Below are 16,658 nucleotides of genomic sequence, written 5' to 3' on the forward strand. Positions count from 1 at the left end.
GAGGTTCACTTCACACATTACTGAAATGCAGCTAGTTCTATGGTAGAACAGTGTAGCTGTTCATTTATACACAGCAATACTGTACAACAGCTTCGGCAGAAAGTATAATACAGGGAATTTAATAAGGCAGCATGAAAATTCCTTGTTTAAACTTGTCCAGTACATTGGGCTAATGCTCATATTCCTGTTAAGAGTCTCACAGGACCTTGAGCTGATTAAAAGTGGTCAGAAGAACCTTGATTTTTCATATCATAAGTATAACACCTTCAACAGCATAGTACCTGCTGGTCAGGAATTGGTTCAGTAGTGATTCAGAAGTAAGAGGGAGTGCAGTCACATGACTATCAACACCATAGCTCAGTGATTTGTGCATTGGCTTGCTAAACCCAGGGTGGTGAGTTCAATATTTGAGGGGGTTGCTTAGGGATCTGGGGCAAAAATCAGTAGTTGGTTCTGCTAGTGAAGGCAGGGGGCTGGACTCAATGACCTTTCAAGGTTCCTTCCAGTTCTAGGAGATTGGTATATCTCCAATTATTATTATATTCTGTGGCACCCTGAGTTTTCCCTGTGTGCTAGCCGCTTGAGGACTGATCAGGCACAACCTTAGCCAATAAGATCTGATGAGATTACAAGCTTGAGGTGGTCATTACAATTGGCATGTTCTATCTGGTCATCATTGCATGAAGTAGAATCCCTGTATTGGTATTTTAATTATATAACTTTACACCAACAATCGCTCCAAGGTCCTAGCTAGCACAATCTCATATTTTTAAGCCTTTTAAGAAGTCTGTAATTGGTGTATTAATATAATTATTGCTGAAGAAAGAAATGACTTAAAATATTAATGTTTCAGTACAAACAATATTTGTCACCATGTTAATTGTTGAAGAAAATCATCTTTAGCAGGCTAGATATTAGTTTAAAATAGAATTTTGTAAATTTATCTTTATGACTGTTTCTTTCTGTCATTATATTTTATCCAATCATACATAATTTTCAGCTATTGCATTTATCTTGTGTCTAACATTTTTAGAACTGGAAAAATATTAATCAGACACTTCAAAGGCCTCATGCTGAAAAAAACATTTTAAACTCATAAAAGAACCACCATCTTTGCCCTACATCAAAACTAATTTTTCACATTTGAGATAAAAACACTGCATTACCAAAGTAAAAGTCAATCTGAGGGAAAAAGGGATTCTGGCTGACTAATAAAGTCATCTTTATACCAAACGATAATTTACAGTTTTAATAGAAAGATATTAATTCCTTTTCCCTCTTGTTTCTAGGGGTATTAAAGAGTTGCTTGCTGCTGGTCAGATAAATAGCTGTAGATTTAACCTCATCACTAGTCACAATCTTTATTTCTCTTCACACTGAGTGTGCAGTCATACTAGAGATGCAGGTTCTGGGGTTTGCTGTTCAGAGTTAGGTGGTGATTACTGTGGGGACGCTATACCATCCAGGCACCTGTTTCCTTCAAAATAACCAACTACTGCAAAAAAAATAAAATAAAACAAAACCCAATTTCATACTCTCAAACAGAATGCGTTGCCTTTGAGATTTGAAAGTGGTATTTGAAAATGTAAAATTATTAATACCATAAGGTAAGGAAATCAGAACCAATATATTGACGTGCAGAGAAAACTCCATCTCACCAAGTAGAATATTACAACAAAATTATATCTGTGTATACACTACCCTGTAGAATTTTAAATGCATACATAGGAAAGCTCTTCTTTAACTCCTGAATCAGCTGGTAGGGATGTCCTTCTTTTAAAATAATGAAATTATTGTGTTGATGTGCATCTTTAGAATTAGATTCTCATATGCCATTGTACAGGGGTTGGGGGATAGGGCTTCATTCCTCCTCCTCACCTCCAAATCCATGTACTGACCTCTCACAACTGCAGGGATGTGGAGGCACAGCACCCCAGCTGTGTCCTCAAACTTGGTAAGGAATAGATAGGGCCACGCTGTTCTGACAGGCAATAACTTCACAAAGGCCTATACCTTGGCATTATACCAGCAAGCTAGGCAAGAGCTGAGCCAGAATGAAACTCTGGTCTTTCACATAAGTCCATCAAGTTGGAGAAGATCAGCCAGGAATCTCACAGAGGGCTGTCTCCTTACATCAGCCCAGCAAGCTGTAGCTGAGCCATGGAGCTCACAGAACTTTGTGTCTTGACATCGGATCAGCCAGCCAGAGGTCTAGGCCTAGATATCAACTCAGGAAGCTAAAAGAGCCGGACAGACATGCCAAACCCGTGAAAAAAATGCAGAAATTGGGCTTGTTTTTGGCTTAATTGGCCTGTGAGTAGCTTGTTGGCTAGTTTTTGTCTTGTAGCTTGTTGCGTGTTTGGCTTGTAGCTTGTTGCTTCTTTTTTTTTGATCACTTTCCAACCAGCAGGGTCAAGGGCGGGGGAGAGAGTCAGAGGTGCACAGCGGGCCCACCACAGTCCCAGACTGCACACCTGCTGGATCTAGTCACATAGAGTGTTGGGGTTCTTAGGGATTGGCTTGTTTTGGACTTGTTTTGAAATGGGATTAGCTTGATTTTTCACTTATTGTGAAAGTCGGGGTGCTTATTTACCATGTGAAAGGTGGCAACTGTGGAGCTGACCCATAGAACTTATAAAAGATAAGGCCAGCCCAATAAGGTGGAGATAGTAAGGCAGTAACCACACAAAAACCTGGTCTCTGACTGAGCAAACAAGCAAGATTGGTGGTAACCAGTAGTTTCACAGATATTTTCCTTGACTCACTAAAGCTACTGAGCTGGTGACTTCATAAAGACCTGAGCCTTGACATCAGCCCACCAAAATAGAAGTACAGAAGGAGAGTCCTCTCAGAAACAAGTGGCCTGAAATTACCCCCAACAAGCTAGAGTTGCTGAGCCAGTGAGATTACAGAAGCTCGTGCTTTGATATCAATCAAGTTCAGAGGAGCCTAACATCACCAAGAACAGCAAGGTAGAATTGCTGAGTCAGTGAGCTCCACGGTATCTTTTAGTTAGTGATGCTGAGCAGCGGTTAAGGAAAAGGGGGAGCATATTGGAACATAGCTTGACTCTGCTAACACCAGAAACAGTGTTCTCTCTGGGCGTGGAAGAGCTCAGCTCCTGAAGTTTCCCTCCTAAGAACATAAGAACGGCCGTACCGGGTCAGACCAAGGGTCCATCTAGCCTAGTATCTGTCTACCGACAGTGGCCAATGCGAGGTACCCCAGAGGGAGTGAACCTAACAGGCAATGATCAAATGATCTCTCTCCTGCCATCCATCTCCATCATCTGACAAACAGAGGCAAGGGACACTATTCCTTATCCATCCTGGCTAATAGCCATTCATGGAGTTAACCACCATGAATTTATCCAGTTCTCTTTTAAATACTGTTTTAGTCCTAGTCTTCACAACCTCCTCAGGTAAGGAGTTCCACAAGTTGACTGTGCACTGCGTGAAGAAGAACTTCCTTTTATTTGTTTTAAACCTGCTGCCTATTAATTTCATTTGGTGACCCCTAGTTCTTGTATTATGGGAATAAGTAAATAACTTTTTCTTATCCACTTTCTCCACATCACTCATGATTTTATATAGCTCTATCATATCCTCTCTTTTCCAAGCTGAAGAGGCCTAGCCTCTTTAATCTTTCCTCATATGGGACCCTCTCCAACCCCCTAATCATTTTAGTTGCCCTTTTCTGAACCTTTTCTAGTGCCAGTATATCTTTTTTGAGGTGAGGAGACCACATCTGTACACAGTATTTGACATGTGGGCGTACCATGGACTTATATAAGGGCAATAATATATTTTCAGTCTTATTCTCTATCCCCTTTTTAATGATTCCTAACATCCTGTTTGCTTTTTTGACCGCCTCTGCACACTGTGTGGACATCTTCAGAGAACTGTGCACGATGACTCCAAGATCTTTTTCCTGGCTTGTTGTAGCTAAATTAGCCCCAATCATATTGTATGTATAGTTGGAGTTATTTTTTCCAATGTGCATTACTTTACATTTATCCACATTAAATTTCATTTGCCATTTTGTTGCCCAATCACTCCTGCCTGTTCACTGTCTGGTAAAATGAGGACATATCAGGTAGGAGTATCTGCAGTCCTGCATCAGAAGAGCAGGTGGTGCTGTCCCTGGCTGGGGACTTTATAGGGCTCTAACCCTTCCTGCCAGTGGGTGGATCAGCACCAGCATCTGATGGGAGAAAAACTGTCTGAACTGAGACCCCTATCTGCCTCCTTTCTTCAGTTGCAAGATCTGTCCTTCTGCTATCAGAGGGGTAGCTGTGTTAGTTTGGATCTGTAAAAGCAGCAAAGAGTCCTGTGGCACCTTATAGACTAACAAAGGTATTGGAGCATGAGCTTTTGTGGGTGAATATCCACTTCGTCGGATGCATCCTTCGTCAGATGTCCTTCTGCTGGCTCCCTCTCCCATCCAGGGGGACAGAGAAGGAAAGAAGCTGTCTGACACCTCCAGCTCCCCCTCTATTCCAGGGACAGATGGAAACACTGTCTCTGGCTTCCCTTCTTTAACCTGAATCCAGGGGAAACAGAATGGTCTTGTCAGTTCTCTCAGCTCTCCTGGCCCGGTATAATGGAGAGGGTCTTTGGGAAGACCATGATTTGCCTATTGTGCTGCTCCATACTCTGAGCACAAATCCACACTCTCTGGCAGTGTATGAGCCTTCATGGGAACTGCTGTGGAGTTTGGTCAAGTATTCTCTTGTCCTATCACACAAGATGATGCACCATCACTTTACCACATGGATGAAACATCCATGGGATCAGAAATGAGGAGTTCCCCACTTCAGTTTTGGTCTCCTTTAACCAGGACCTGTACTGGCTGGCTTAACAGGCTGGGGTCAGGAAGCATAAAGAATGGTGCAGCCTGTGTAGTCCTCTGAGCACTGGGCCACTTGAAGAGGTATTGACCCTACTGGAGGTAAAGTGCCTATGTGAGCTAGCTTTCTGTGGGGGTGATGACATTCTTCCCCATCTCTTAGTTGCACCAGTTGCTAAGTAATGCAATTCAATCCTTGAAAACAATGTATTAGTTGGGATATATTCTACCCACGTTTCTGTAACTCCTGTTGATCCTTACTGGGACAAGGAAAGAGTGTGGTACTTAAGGTCTGAAGTGTCATTACTATTTATAGTTTTCAGCCCATGCTCCAGTACAGTTTCATACCGAATGTTGTTAGAGGAAAAGAAAAACAAACTTTGCTTCATTTATGGCAACATGAAGCTATTCTGAGAGCAAAGAGTGAATTGAAACTCTTAAGCTTAACTCTCTAATTTTCTAACAGTGTTTGAAAAGTGTATTTCCCTATACCCCCTTGCTTTAATGCCTCATAGGGCTGTTTTGTATTCATGGCTTGGGAGGAAAATCTAATGTTTTTCCATATTCCTGTGCTGTCATCATTCATTTTGGTACAGACTTGAAAAGTAAAGAAAGAAGTTAGCCAAAGGCATTTGTGAGTAATTACACTTGCACCACATTTCTCAGGAGTTAGCTGGGAAGCCTCAGTGTGCACAAGGATTGTTTGCCTCTTTACAGGAAGAGTCTGATAAAGTTTCATTATCCATCTAGTATTGGTTATTGATTATAACTTTCTGCAGCACAAAAGGTGGTTAACATTCTAGTTCTGGAAATGGAATAGATAGTTCTGTAATACTCACTTATAGAATTAGAGATTTATTGGACATGCAAGTTCCAGTACCAACTCCAGCACACACAGGCAGGAAGACTGAACTTGCTAATCACCCAAGATCACAACAACAACAACGTAATATACAAGACAACAGCTTAATGCTAAGATAAGGCTATAGCACCATCTACTGATGGAGGTGCTGTCTAAAGTGCCCAGTACAGCTCATATAGTATTGCAGCTGGCAGATATTTCACTATGTGAAGTCATTTGGAGGGGTGTTATAAATGGGAGACTCAGCTTAACTTGCCCATATAGAATAAAAAAAGTGAGGATGAATGATAATCTTTGGACAGAGGAGGAGAATCTTGTTGTTTGTGTATCGGTACCAGCATTTGAGCATGTTAGTAGTGGACAAGTCTTAATAACCTGGGAGTCTGTGGTTTGTGAATGTTATGTTGCATTTTAGATTGGACATAATGCTCCATGGAGAGTCTAATGTTGCTGACAGCCATAGAACACCCTTAGAATGTGTCTTCACGGGCGGAATGGTGTGATCTGAACCCAAGTTAGCCAACTTACAGTAAAATCCTACAAAAGACAGTGCAGTATGTAGTTTTCACAGAAGGTTGCCAGTCATGTTAAAGATTTTACCTTGAGTTAGTTCAGCTGAGTTAGCCAGCTCAAGTTAAGAACACACCCTTTTCCCCCCTTGTGAAAACAAGACCACCTGTGTCCATCTGACTCATTCTACATAGGGACATACCAAATCCAGTGTCTGACAGTGGCTAACTGATGCTTCAGAGGGATCTTCTAGAAACCCCACAATGGGTAATTATGGAATAACCTGCCTATTGGGAAAATTTCTCCTTAACCTTCTTCAGTTAGTGGTTGGTTAATTCCCAGAATCGTGAGGGTTTATAACCATTTTAAAACAAAACATATATGTTATCATAGATGCATCATGCCAGAGCACTATGTGACGCCACTGTTCTTGTAAGTAACAGATTAGGTACCTGACTTCACGTGGTTCCCAAGTAGACGTAGGTACCTAACTGAGCCTAGATACAGGTGCCTAACTTCCCAAGATGGGCAGGACTTCAGACACAGCCTCCTTGTCAGTCCCTGCTCTTGGCTAGCTCAGGCAGGCTTTTGTGGATCCTGTTTTCAAGTGCTTATCTCTGCACATGCATTGTATAGAGATCATAGGCATGTAACCCAGGCTTTGTAGGTGCCACTAAGGGGCTAGGAGCTTAAAAGTTAGGGTGAACATTGCAACACTTAAGTTCCTTTGTGCAGAGGCACCGAGTCCCTGAGCACATTGGAGCTTGTGCACCCACAGAAAAAAATAGTGGGTGTTCAGCACCTACCAGACACAGCTGTTCGGAGGCTCAGGAAGGACTGGAGAGGGCAGAGAGTGGCAGGCAGGTTGGGGCCTTGTGGGAGGGGTTGGGGCTGGGGTGGGAAGAGGCAGAGTGAGGGTGGAGCCTTGAGGTGGGGTATCCCTGGGGAACAATAAAAGTCAGCGCCTATGCTTTGTGGGTCTGGACCCTGGCATTGAAACTCATATTTCTGTAATGGGGAGCAAGTATGGCTTAGGGTATGTCCACATTACGATAAAAAAACCTGTGGCATGACTGTGGGTGGCCCAGTTCAGTTGATTCAAGCTCAGGCTGTGAGTCTAGCAGTGCAGATGTTTGGGCTTGGGCTGGAATCTGGGCTCTGAGACTCTGTGAGGAGGGAGGATCTCAGAGCCCAGGCTCCAGCCCAAGCCCAAACGTCTACACTGCAACTTTATAATCCCACAGCTCAAGCTTGAGCCAGCTGACGTGGGCTCTGAGACTCAGCACCATGCGTTTTTTTAATCACCATGCAGGCATACCTTTAGAGGTTATGAGAGCTGGGCTCTGTTCCTGGTTCTCCTACTGACACATTGTGTGAGTCTGTGCAAATACCTGCCTCAGTTTCCTCATGTATAACATGGAAATTATGTTTCTGTATCTCATAGGATCAATGAATGAATGTTTGTAAAGAGCTTTGAGTCTCTTGGATGGAAGGGTTTTAGAAGTGCAAAGTAATACTAGTGGGATTAAGTTTTCCACCAAGTAGCCTTAATTTAATTAACCTTTTGATTGCACTATGGAACCAAAATTATTGTATGATCTCAAACAGGTCATCGTGATGTTGGAGCAGCCAAACTTGAGCAATGCTGTGAGCAGGTGTTCCATGTCATAAAACCACTCACTGAAGTTTGGCTTACCTGCCCCACTCATGATGGAAAGTTGGGTGGGCTAAACCTGAGTGGTACTGTGACCCTGCATGCCAGGTTACAATATATAGAGTAGGACACCAGTTCTAGCCCCACAGGAGAAAAGGAGCTGCTACTGCACGGTGAATCATGGACACGCACGAAAGTCATGAGCAAATGGAAAAACACTATCTATGACTTTTTTTCACACCATGACAAGCTTACAGCCTTAAAAATGATATAAAATGTCAAGCCTCCAGGGGATCTCTAAATTGCACGGGCCCCTGTGCACTTGCACCCTCTACTCCTCTGCCAGTGTTCCCAGGCCACATCCTACCTCCCAGTCCCTCATGTTGCCTCCCCACAGCCTGTGTTTAACACAGCCTCTCCTTTGGTTCCCAGGTTTCCCCTTAGGTCCGCTCAGCTCCTTCTTTCCCTGTCAGAACACCAACCCCGCGGAACTGACTCTCAATTCCTTGCCCCATTTCCAGGACCACCTCAAGGATTAATTCCGTCCCTGTGGGCTTCTCCAATCTGCCTTTCCCAGACTCTTTCCAGAGACAGGGAACTGCCTACGTCCTCTCTCCTGGACCTTCTCTGTAGCTTTCACTTGCTTCCTTTACAAAGAAGACCCAGGTTCTCCCCAGCTGGGTTTAATAACAAATCAAGCCCATTATAATCTCCAGATGCAGCAAAGTGGACTGAGCTCTGACTCCTATTAATTCTTTGTTCACCTGTGTGGGGTAGAGGCCCCATCACAGATGGGGTAACAAGAAAAGGTAGATAAAGAGCTCTTAAAATTTAAATAATTTATTTCAGAATTTGTTTTATAAATCTGTTACAATTTTCTTAATAAAAAAGAAAAAATAATGTCAACATGTTTGTTTATTAATAGCAATCATTATTTATAGAAGACCTTATTGTGTCATCCTTACTCATGAGGAAGATTATCTTGCTTTGAGTAGTTCCACTGAAATCAGTACGATTGTTTAGGATTAAGGTTCTGCTCAGTATAAGAATCACTGAGTTTGAGTCCATAGTGTCTAAAATGTGGTAGGCACTTCAGTAAACAGTTGAAAAGACATGCAGTATTTCCACCCCCCAAGTATTCAAAAATTATGAATTAGGTACCCCTTAACAATAAGATTTTTAATACTATCATGAGATTTCAAGAATAGTATATTTGGCATTCTTTTTATTTGCTCTAGGACAGGGATTGGCAACCTTTGGCATGCAGCTCACCAGGGTAAGCCCCTTGGCAGGCTGGGCCAGTTTGTTTACCTGCTGTGTTCACAGGTTCCCACTGGCCATGGTTCACCGCTCCAGGCCAATGGGGGCAGTAGGAAGCAGGCGGCCAGCACATCCCTCAGCCTGCACCGCTTCCTGTAGCCCACATTGGCCTGGAGCGGTGAACCATGGCCAGTGGGAGCCGCGATCGACCGAACCTGCGGACACAGCAGGTAAACAAACTGGCTCGACCCGCCAGGGTGCTTACCTTGGCGAGCTGCATGCCAAAGGTTGCCGATCCCTGCTCTAGGACTTTTGCACCTTTAGGATTCATATTTTAAGCTTCTCTCTGCTAATGTGAGGGCTAGCTACTTCCTTATTCTTTTTCAATTAAAGCTGAATTTCTAGTGTAGTCCCATGACTCCAGGATGTAAGGCTTTAAGAAACACCTCAAATATTGTAAAACTCATTATAAAATTACAAAATATAGAAACACCAGAAATGGTCTCTGCCCTGAATATACTGTAGATTACAATTTGAGGCAAGACAAGGCAAGTTGTTCTGAATGAGTGGACCCCTGGATCTGCACAGAGCCCTACTAACGCCATTGGGGCTCCATGCAGGCATAGACATTTGTTGGCATGCAGTTCATTGTAGGACTGGGTGTTAAGTTTGGCCATAACATTTTATAAGTAGAGCACAGTGAAAATTTTTGGATGAAGCTTTTTTTTTTGTCACCTCCCAAGAATGCAGGTTGAAACTCTGTGCACGTTCATGTTGAATTCGTCATATTGTTTCAGTCAGAACTCCCATTTCCTGGGAAACAAAAATTCCAAAGAAGTCAAAATGTTTCCTTTTGACATATGCCAAAGAAAACATTTTGACTTTTCAACTCACAATGACTTTTCATTTCAAATTTTATGCCAGTTTTATTACAAATACTTTTAAAGGTTAAAATAACCTTGAAAACAAAACAAAACTTTTTTGGTTCAAACATCAAATAAATAGATCTTATGTATAAAGAGAACTCTGCTATAATTAGAGCACCAATGAGAGCATTGGAGTTTCTGTGACCAGAATCTTAGCTCAGCTGCTGGGACTCAAAACTCTGTCACAGTTGCCTTCTGGTTCTCGAATAGCCTTTATGGCTTCATAGACAGACTATGTGAGAGAAACAGGGAGGGAGCGACTTCCATCTCATGTGCAGTTGGTTATAATATTCTCAAATTAATATTAATTTGTTTTTCATTTTCTCGGGACAGATGGACAGAAGAAAGTTCAAGAGGACTTTGACATAGACATGGATGCACCAGAGACAGAACGGGCGGCAGTGGCGATACAGTCTCAGTTCAGAAAATTTCAGAAGAAAAAGGCAGGATCCCAGTCTTAGTAGCTACCTTGTAGTTTAAAGTGGTAGTTCTGAGGTGATCTGTCAGGAAATTAATAAATAAAATGAAGATGCATGTACAGAATATTTAAAACCCTATTGGCAGGTATATAACAATGAGCTTGTGAGTGACTTCATCCTTGTGATTATCTCCAATCCCTTTTCTTCTGTAACTCACCATTTTACTTGATGTTGTAATAAAAAGTTGGGATGAAGTAATTAAAATGTCTTCTCTCATCTGTCTTTATATTAATCCAGCAAGCACAGTGTTACAAAAAAATCCAGCTCAGATACCTATTTTCCTCTTCACTTACAGCTTGGAGACATAATGTAGCACTGTATATCATGAGATTTTGCTGAGGGAAGATATAACATGTCTAAGCCCTGCTTACCTCATTTAGAGAATTCCAGCTGCCAGTCAAATGTGACAATAAAATGATATTTCCTGTAATGAGGTGAAAGTAAAAATCACAGACAGGAGGTGGTATGGAGGAGGCAGATGAGCCATTTATTTTCCTCTCACAATTCGGACAATAAAATGGTTCAGGTGAGGAAATCACAACCCACAGTGGGTCCCAAGATCAAAAACAGAGAACATAATACATCCCCATTTGGATCCTACTGGTCAGAATTACACAGCTTATGCCAGATGTCAACAGTTCTAGAAATGACCCTCCCCCTCCACCTCCCACCAACATACACATTCAGAGATTTGATGTAGAGGGAGATTTTCCCCTCTAAACTTGCTTTCCTGATTATAACTGTTCATTACCTATCCAAACAATAAATGTATTTTTCCTGACCCTCTATATTTTCCCATGGTTTGCTAAGTAAACCACAACATATGCTTTGCCTCCTGCTACAGTTTTCTCTTTCTCTAGGTACTTTATGTGATCATCCTTCCACCTCTCCACTCCCCAGTCGCTGAAGTATGTTAGCTTTTCATTAATACATTTAGCTCATAGCACCCTTGTAAGGTAGGGAAGCACTACTTTTCTGACAAAGTAAGTAAGAGTCAGGAATAAATTAAGATTTTCTGAATCCTAGTTCAGTGCCTCAACCACAAGATCATATTTTGTCTCTGGCTTTGATGCCTTTCTGTTGCTTACCTCCTTTAGAAATTTCACAAAACATTTGCCAATATGAGCCTAGTAATCTCAGGATATGGAATGTAGAGAACGCAGACTTCGCATTTTTCTTTCAAAAGGTACACCACATCATATAATAAGAGCCTCAGGATGACAATTTTAAAATTGTAATGGGTTTTGGGTTGTGGTAATACCATTTTGTTTAGGTCAATAAGTCTTTATAAAATAAAATAATAAAGGATTGCATTAACTTTGTGAGCTATGTCATGTGAAATAGCATAAACTTTGTAATAGTTCTTTAAAAGCTCAGGGCAAAGCAATAGGCTTTTATTCTTTATCTGCCACCCCCTGGAGTAATTTAACTCACATGGTTAAATCATATGGTTCGGGCAGAATGAAAACCATTTCATTGTTGAAACACAGCAACTAGGGCTATTGGTAAATGGATTACTGGCCTTTCAGCTTCAAGATCAGAGTGCAACTCACAAATAAAGTCTGCCACACAATGGAACAATCAACAAGGCATGAGAGAATGACATTTGGATTAATCGCTACAGACTTTAATGCAGACAATCCTTTTATAGCAGAGTATTTTTATACCACAGCTTCATTGCGGACTCCCATCCATGTGGGCAACATTCTAACACCTAACTCTTGCTTTTCATTGGTTCTTTGCTCATGTTCAAGTCAGAACAGTTTTAAACAAGGCTTTCCTTGTCACAAATCTGTACCCTCAGTAAGCAAATATGGCTGTTGTTGAGCTGTGGGAGGGGTTTGCAGACATAAGCATACTTTTCTGAAGCACATGACCTATATTCAGCCAATAACTTGCCCTATACTTGGGACTATGCTTATAATTTTTGTTTGTATCTCATTTTTACTTCCAAAGACCAAGCTGGCACTCTAATTCACTTGCCCTGGGAGTTTTCTAGCTGAGAATAGCTAATATCTCAATTACGTTTATGTTGCTGCTGAAATACCCAGGTCCCAACAGGTAATCTGAAAGATTGTTCCACAACAGATGCTCTGAGAAAATGGAAGGATATCAGCCCCAAAAAAGTACCTATCACAAATGGGTCAAAGATAATGTAATAGTAGACAGTGGGTTGAGTGGATCTAGACCCTTGCCATGTGTGGGATTTTAACTGTGAATTCAATGGATAAAACCTCCAGACAATCACGAGGTGGAAAATGATGAAGATACCATCTTTCCCTAAGCAGCTCCAGAGACTGCAGCACTAATGATTCCTGTGAGATGGTCCCACTAAATGGTTAATCCTCAAACTCATCAGTGAATAATCAGCAATGTCATGGAGACAGGGATCAAATGCTTAAGTCATTTTTAAAAAAAACCCAGCAGCTTATTTTTTATAATTATAGCTGTGTACATGCCTGGTTACTGTAGTTAGGACAAAGTACAAACGTTTTATTGTTAGCCTATACTTCAGTGGGGAAGGCTTGTGGAATAGTCAGCTTCTCATTCCATGATTGTTTACTTCAGATCAGAATTTAGGCAGATCCTGGGTAAGTCCAGACTACCCGCCATATCGGCAGGTAGCGATCGATCCCTGAACGCGCTCCCTGTCAACTCTGGGACTCCACTGGAGCGAGCGGCCGTAGTGGAGTAGACGGGGGAGCCGCAGACACCGATCCTCTGCCATGAAGATGGGAGGTAAGTCGGAATAAGATACTTCGACTTCAGCGACGGTATTCCCGTCGCTGAAGTTGCGTATCTTACATCGACACCCCCCCCCCCAGTGTAGACCAGGCCCCTGTGTGGTAATACAACCTGTCTTCCTATGTCTGTGAGCTAGACAGCCAGGGAACTGCAGTGTCTGCGTGAGCCCAGCAGCCTCAATAAAGGAACTTCCTTCTGTTTACTACGCCTACGCCTGTCTCTTCCCTGTTATGAGGGATCTGGCAAGTCCTCTAGATTTGCAAAGTGCTCTTCACATTATTAATTTTCTTCCTGGATTGCTTGCACATGTTGTCCATTCTCAGGCCAACAGTACATTTTCTTCTGCCTTATGGCACCCTAGTGAGCTGCCACCCCTGGGTGCCTCACTTGCATTATGACCAATGGTTTTTCTGATCCAGTTATCTACCTGTTATCCCACAAAGTAGCCTGCAGCCCATGTGTGGTTGTGGTAGTTTTCCTGAATATCCTGTCCAGGCCCCAGTTCTGGCATCCAAGTAAGACATATACAGGTGTCTTGTTTGTGCTTATTTCACTCCATGTGCTAATAATTAATAATGACATGTTGTTCTGGATGCAGCAGTAAAAAGTATGCCTGTCTCCCTTTGTGTTTGTACATCTTATATAATGCAGATCACCACAAGCCTTGCTAGACTATGCAAATTGCACCTTTTTTTGACATTCACCTTCTTGGGTATAAAGTGACCCATCTAGAACCAGCCAGGGAATCAAGCCCAGTGAACGTAAAGGTGCAATGTTAAGAGAATGAGTAACTGGAAAGATAGTTTCAACTATATATACACAGCGCATAGGCAGTAATAAATACTCTTTTGGATTGCTTGCAGAGCAGACTTTTCATCAGATCTGATTAGTGAAATGTATTTCAGCAGCTACTGTATAATCTAATTCAGCCAGAAATACATCAGTTTGCAGCACATTTGAAATTGATCCAAAATATCTTGGCTGAATATAGCAGTGTAAATATGTCAGGAAAGATATTTAGAGACGTATGAATTGGGGAGGAGGGTGGCAGACAGCAGAGGAGGTTTGCTGAATAAAAAGAAAATAAATGTAGTAAATAAGGGGTGTGGGTGAAAGTTCACAGAATCATTTGAACGGAAACGCTAATTTGTTAAAAACTACTCTTACCCTTTTTGTGGGGGTCTGCAAAACAAGTTTTTCTTCTTCAGTCTCCAAAAATACCCAACTGCTGTCTACTATGATGACACCATTATGCTTTGGGCTGGCTTGAGGATTTGGGAAGATTAGTTAGATGATTCGTTGGGATACAACCAAATGCAGCAGATCATTTTAAATAAAATTTTGTGTGTGTTAAGAGAGAATCTTCAGATCTCCCAGTTTCCTGTTACAGAAGTGTTGCCCATGTGCTAGGACCCATGTGTAGTTGGCAATATTTGATAAAAGCTTTTTCCCTTCGGGGTAAATTGTTCAAGCAAATAAGGGAACTGGAGGCTCCTACTGCCAGAGGGATTGGGTGCATTTCAGTGAATTTTAGCACATACAGCACTTTACAGACATTTGGGGCCTGGTCCAAAACCTGCTGAGGTCAGTGGAAAGACTCCCATTGAATCCAGTGGGCTTTGGATCAGGTCCTATCTCATTAATCAGCACAAAATTCCTGTGAGGTAATAACAATAAGTAAGAATTGTTATCCCCATTTTACAGGAGGCAAACTAAGGCAGAGAGATTAAATGACTTGATTAAGACCACAGTGGGAGTCTTTGTCAGAGCAGGGATTGAAATGCTGGAGTCCCCTGGTCTCAGTACCACGTTTAGTCCTTTAAATAAAGTTGTCTCTTCTGGCCAGAGGTTACAGGCAGGGGCAGTGGGACAGTTTTTATCAGCTTTAAGATCTGTTATTGCCAGAGTGGGTGACACTGAGCTGGGATCCTCTCAAATGTTGCAAAACCTTTAGCCATGGCTGTTACAGACACAAAGTTGATTACTAGGAAGCTGTAAGAGGGTTCGTTAATTACTTATGGTTCTAATGGATACGTGTACACGTGACATTTTAGTCATATTTTAACACACATTAACTCACCTGATTGTAAATTCTAGCGTAGAAACTCTACAGATGTTGGATCCAGGACAGGTGTGTGTGTTCTGTGTACACAAGACATTATAATCATGTTTGTTAATTAATGTGTGTTAAAAATTCAGATGGAGACATACCCAAGGTAATATCAATTTAGTATTTTGACGTCATGATTGGGTTGCATTAGTTTATATCAGGGGTCCCCAATGCAATGCCCGCGGGCACCATGGTGTCCAAGGGGGCATCTAAATTTGCCCTGGCCGGCAGTGGAGAACCTGCCAAAATGCCACCGAATTTCTGCGGCATTTCGGCGGTGATGCCTCTCGATGATGCTGCTTGCTGCTAACAAGCGATATCATCAAGAGGTGTCACCCTCGAATTTCTGAGGCATTTTGGCGGTGACGCCTCTCGATGACGCTGCTTGTTGCCTACAAGTGACGTCATCAAGAGGCGTCGCCACTGAAATCGGGCGGCATTTCGGCGGGTGCTTCACCGCTGCCACGGTCCTTCATCTGGCGCCCGCCAGACAAAAAGGTTGGGGACCACTGGTTTATATCTTCACAGAGAAAAGGTCTCAAAACTCATCTAAAAAGAAAGCCAAGATTAACTGTGACATTTCTAGTGCTCACAGTCCAACTCTGAGTTGGTTACTTAGTCCATCTCCTATAATGTGGCACTGCTGTTTTTATTACCCTTAAACTGTCCTTGACAGATGGGCTCCTACCCTTCAATAGCTCTAGTCCTGGTGAATATAAAACACTTCTTTGGCAGTGTAATAACCTTAGTCCCAGATTTGGACCTTAGCGTCCAAAATATGGGGGTTAGCATGAAAACCTCCAAGCTTAGTTACCAGCTTGGACCTGGTACCTGCTGCCACCACCCAAAAAATTAGAGTGTTTTGGGGCACTCTGGTCCCCCTGAAAAACCTTCCCTGGGGACCCCAAGACCCAAATCCCTTGAGTCTCACAACAAAGGGAAATAATCCTTTTTCCCTTCCCCCCTCCAGGTGCTCCTGGAGAGATACACAGACACAAGCTCTGTGAACCCAAACAGAGTGAATCTCCCTCTCTGTTCCCAATTCTGGAAACAAAAAGTACTTTCCTATTCCCCCAGAGGGAATGCAAGGTCAGGCTAGCAATCCAACACACAAATCTCCCCTTGATTTCTTCCTCCCACCCATTCCCTGGTGAGTACAGACTCAATTTCCCTGAAGTAAAGAAAAACTCCAACAGGTCTTAAAAGAAAGCTTTATATAAAAAGAAAGAAAAATAAGTACAAATGTTCTCTCTGTATTGAGATA

At 42.3% G+C, this 16,658-nt stretch overlaps 1 protein-coding gene across 1 annotated transcript in view; it reads left to right on the forward strand.

Annotated features, from left to right (window-relative positions):
- The window catches only part of PCP4 (Purkinje cell protein 4), a 79,312-nt gene extending 68,575 nt beyond the window's left edge, over positions 1 to 10,737 (forward strand). Inside the window, exon 3 of the mRNA XM_050933442.1 lies at positions 10,394 to 10,737. Within this exon, the coding sequence (XP_050789399.1) occupies positions 10,394 to 10,521 (128 nt within the window). The 3' untranslated portion in view covers positions 10,522 to 10,737. The remainder of the gene's footprint in view (positions 1 to 10,393) is intronic.
- Positions 10,738 to 16,658: the final 5,921 nt, after the last annotated feature.

Source organism: Gopherus flavomarginatus, chromosome 1 (assembly GCF_025201925.1).
Source record: "Gopherus flavomarginatus isolate rGopFla2 chromosome 1, rGopFla2.mat.asm, whole genome shotgun sequence".
Taxonomy (NCBI): domain Eukaryota; kingdom Metazoa; phylum Chordata; order Testudines; family Testudinidae; genus Gopherus; species Gopherus flavomarginatus.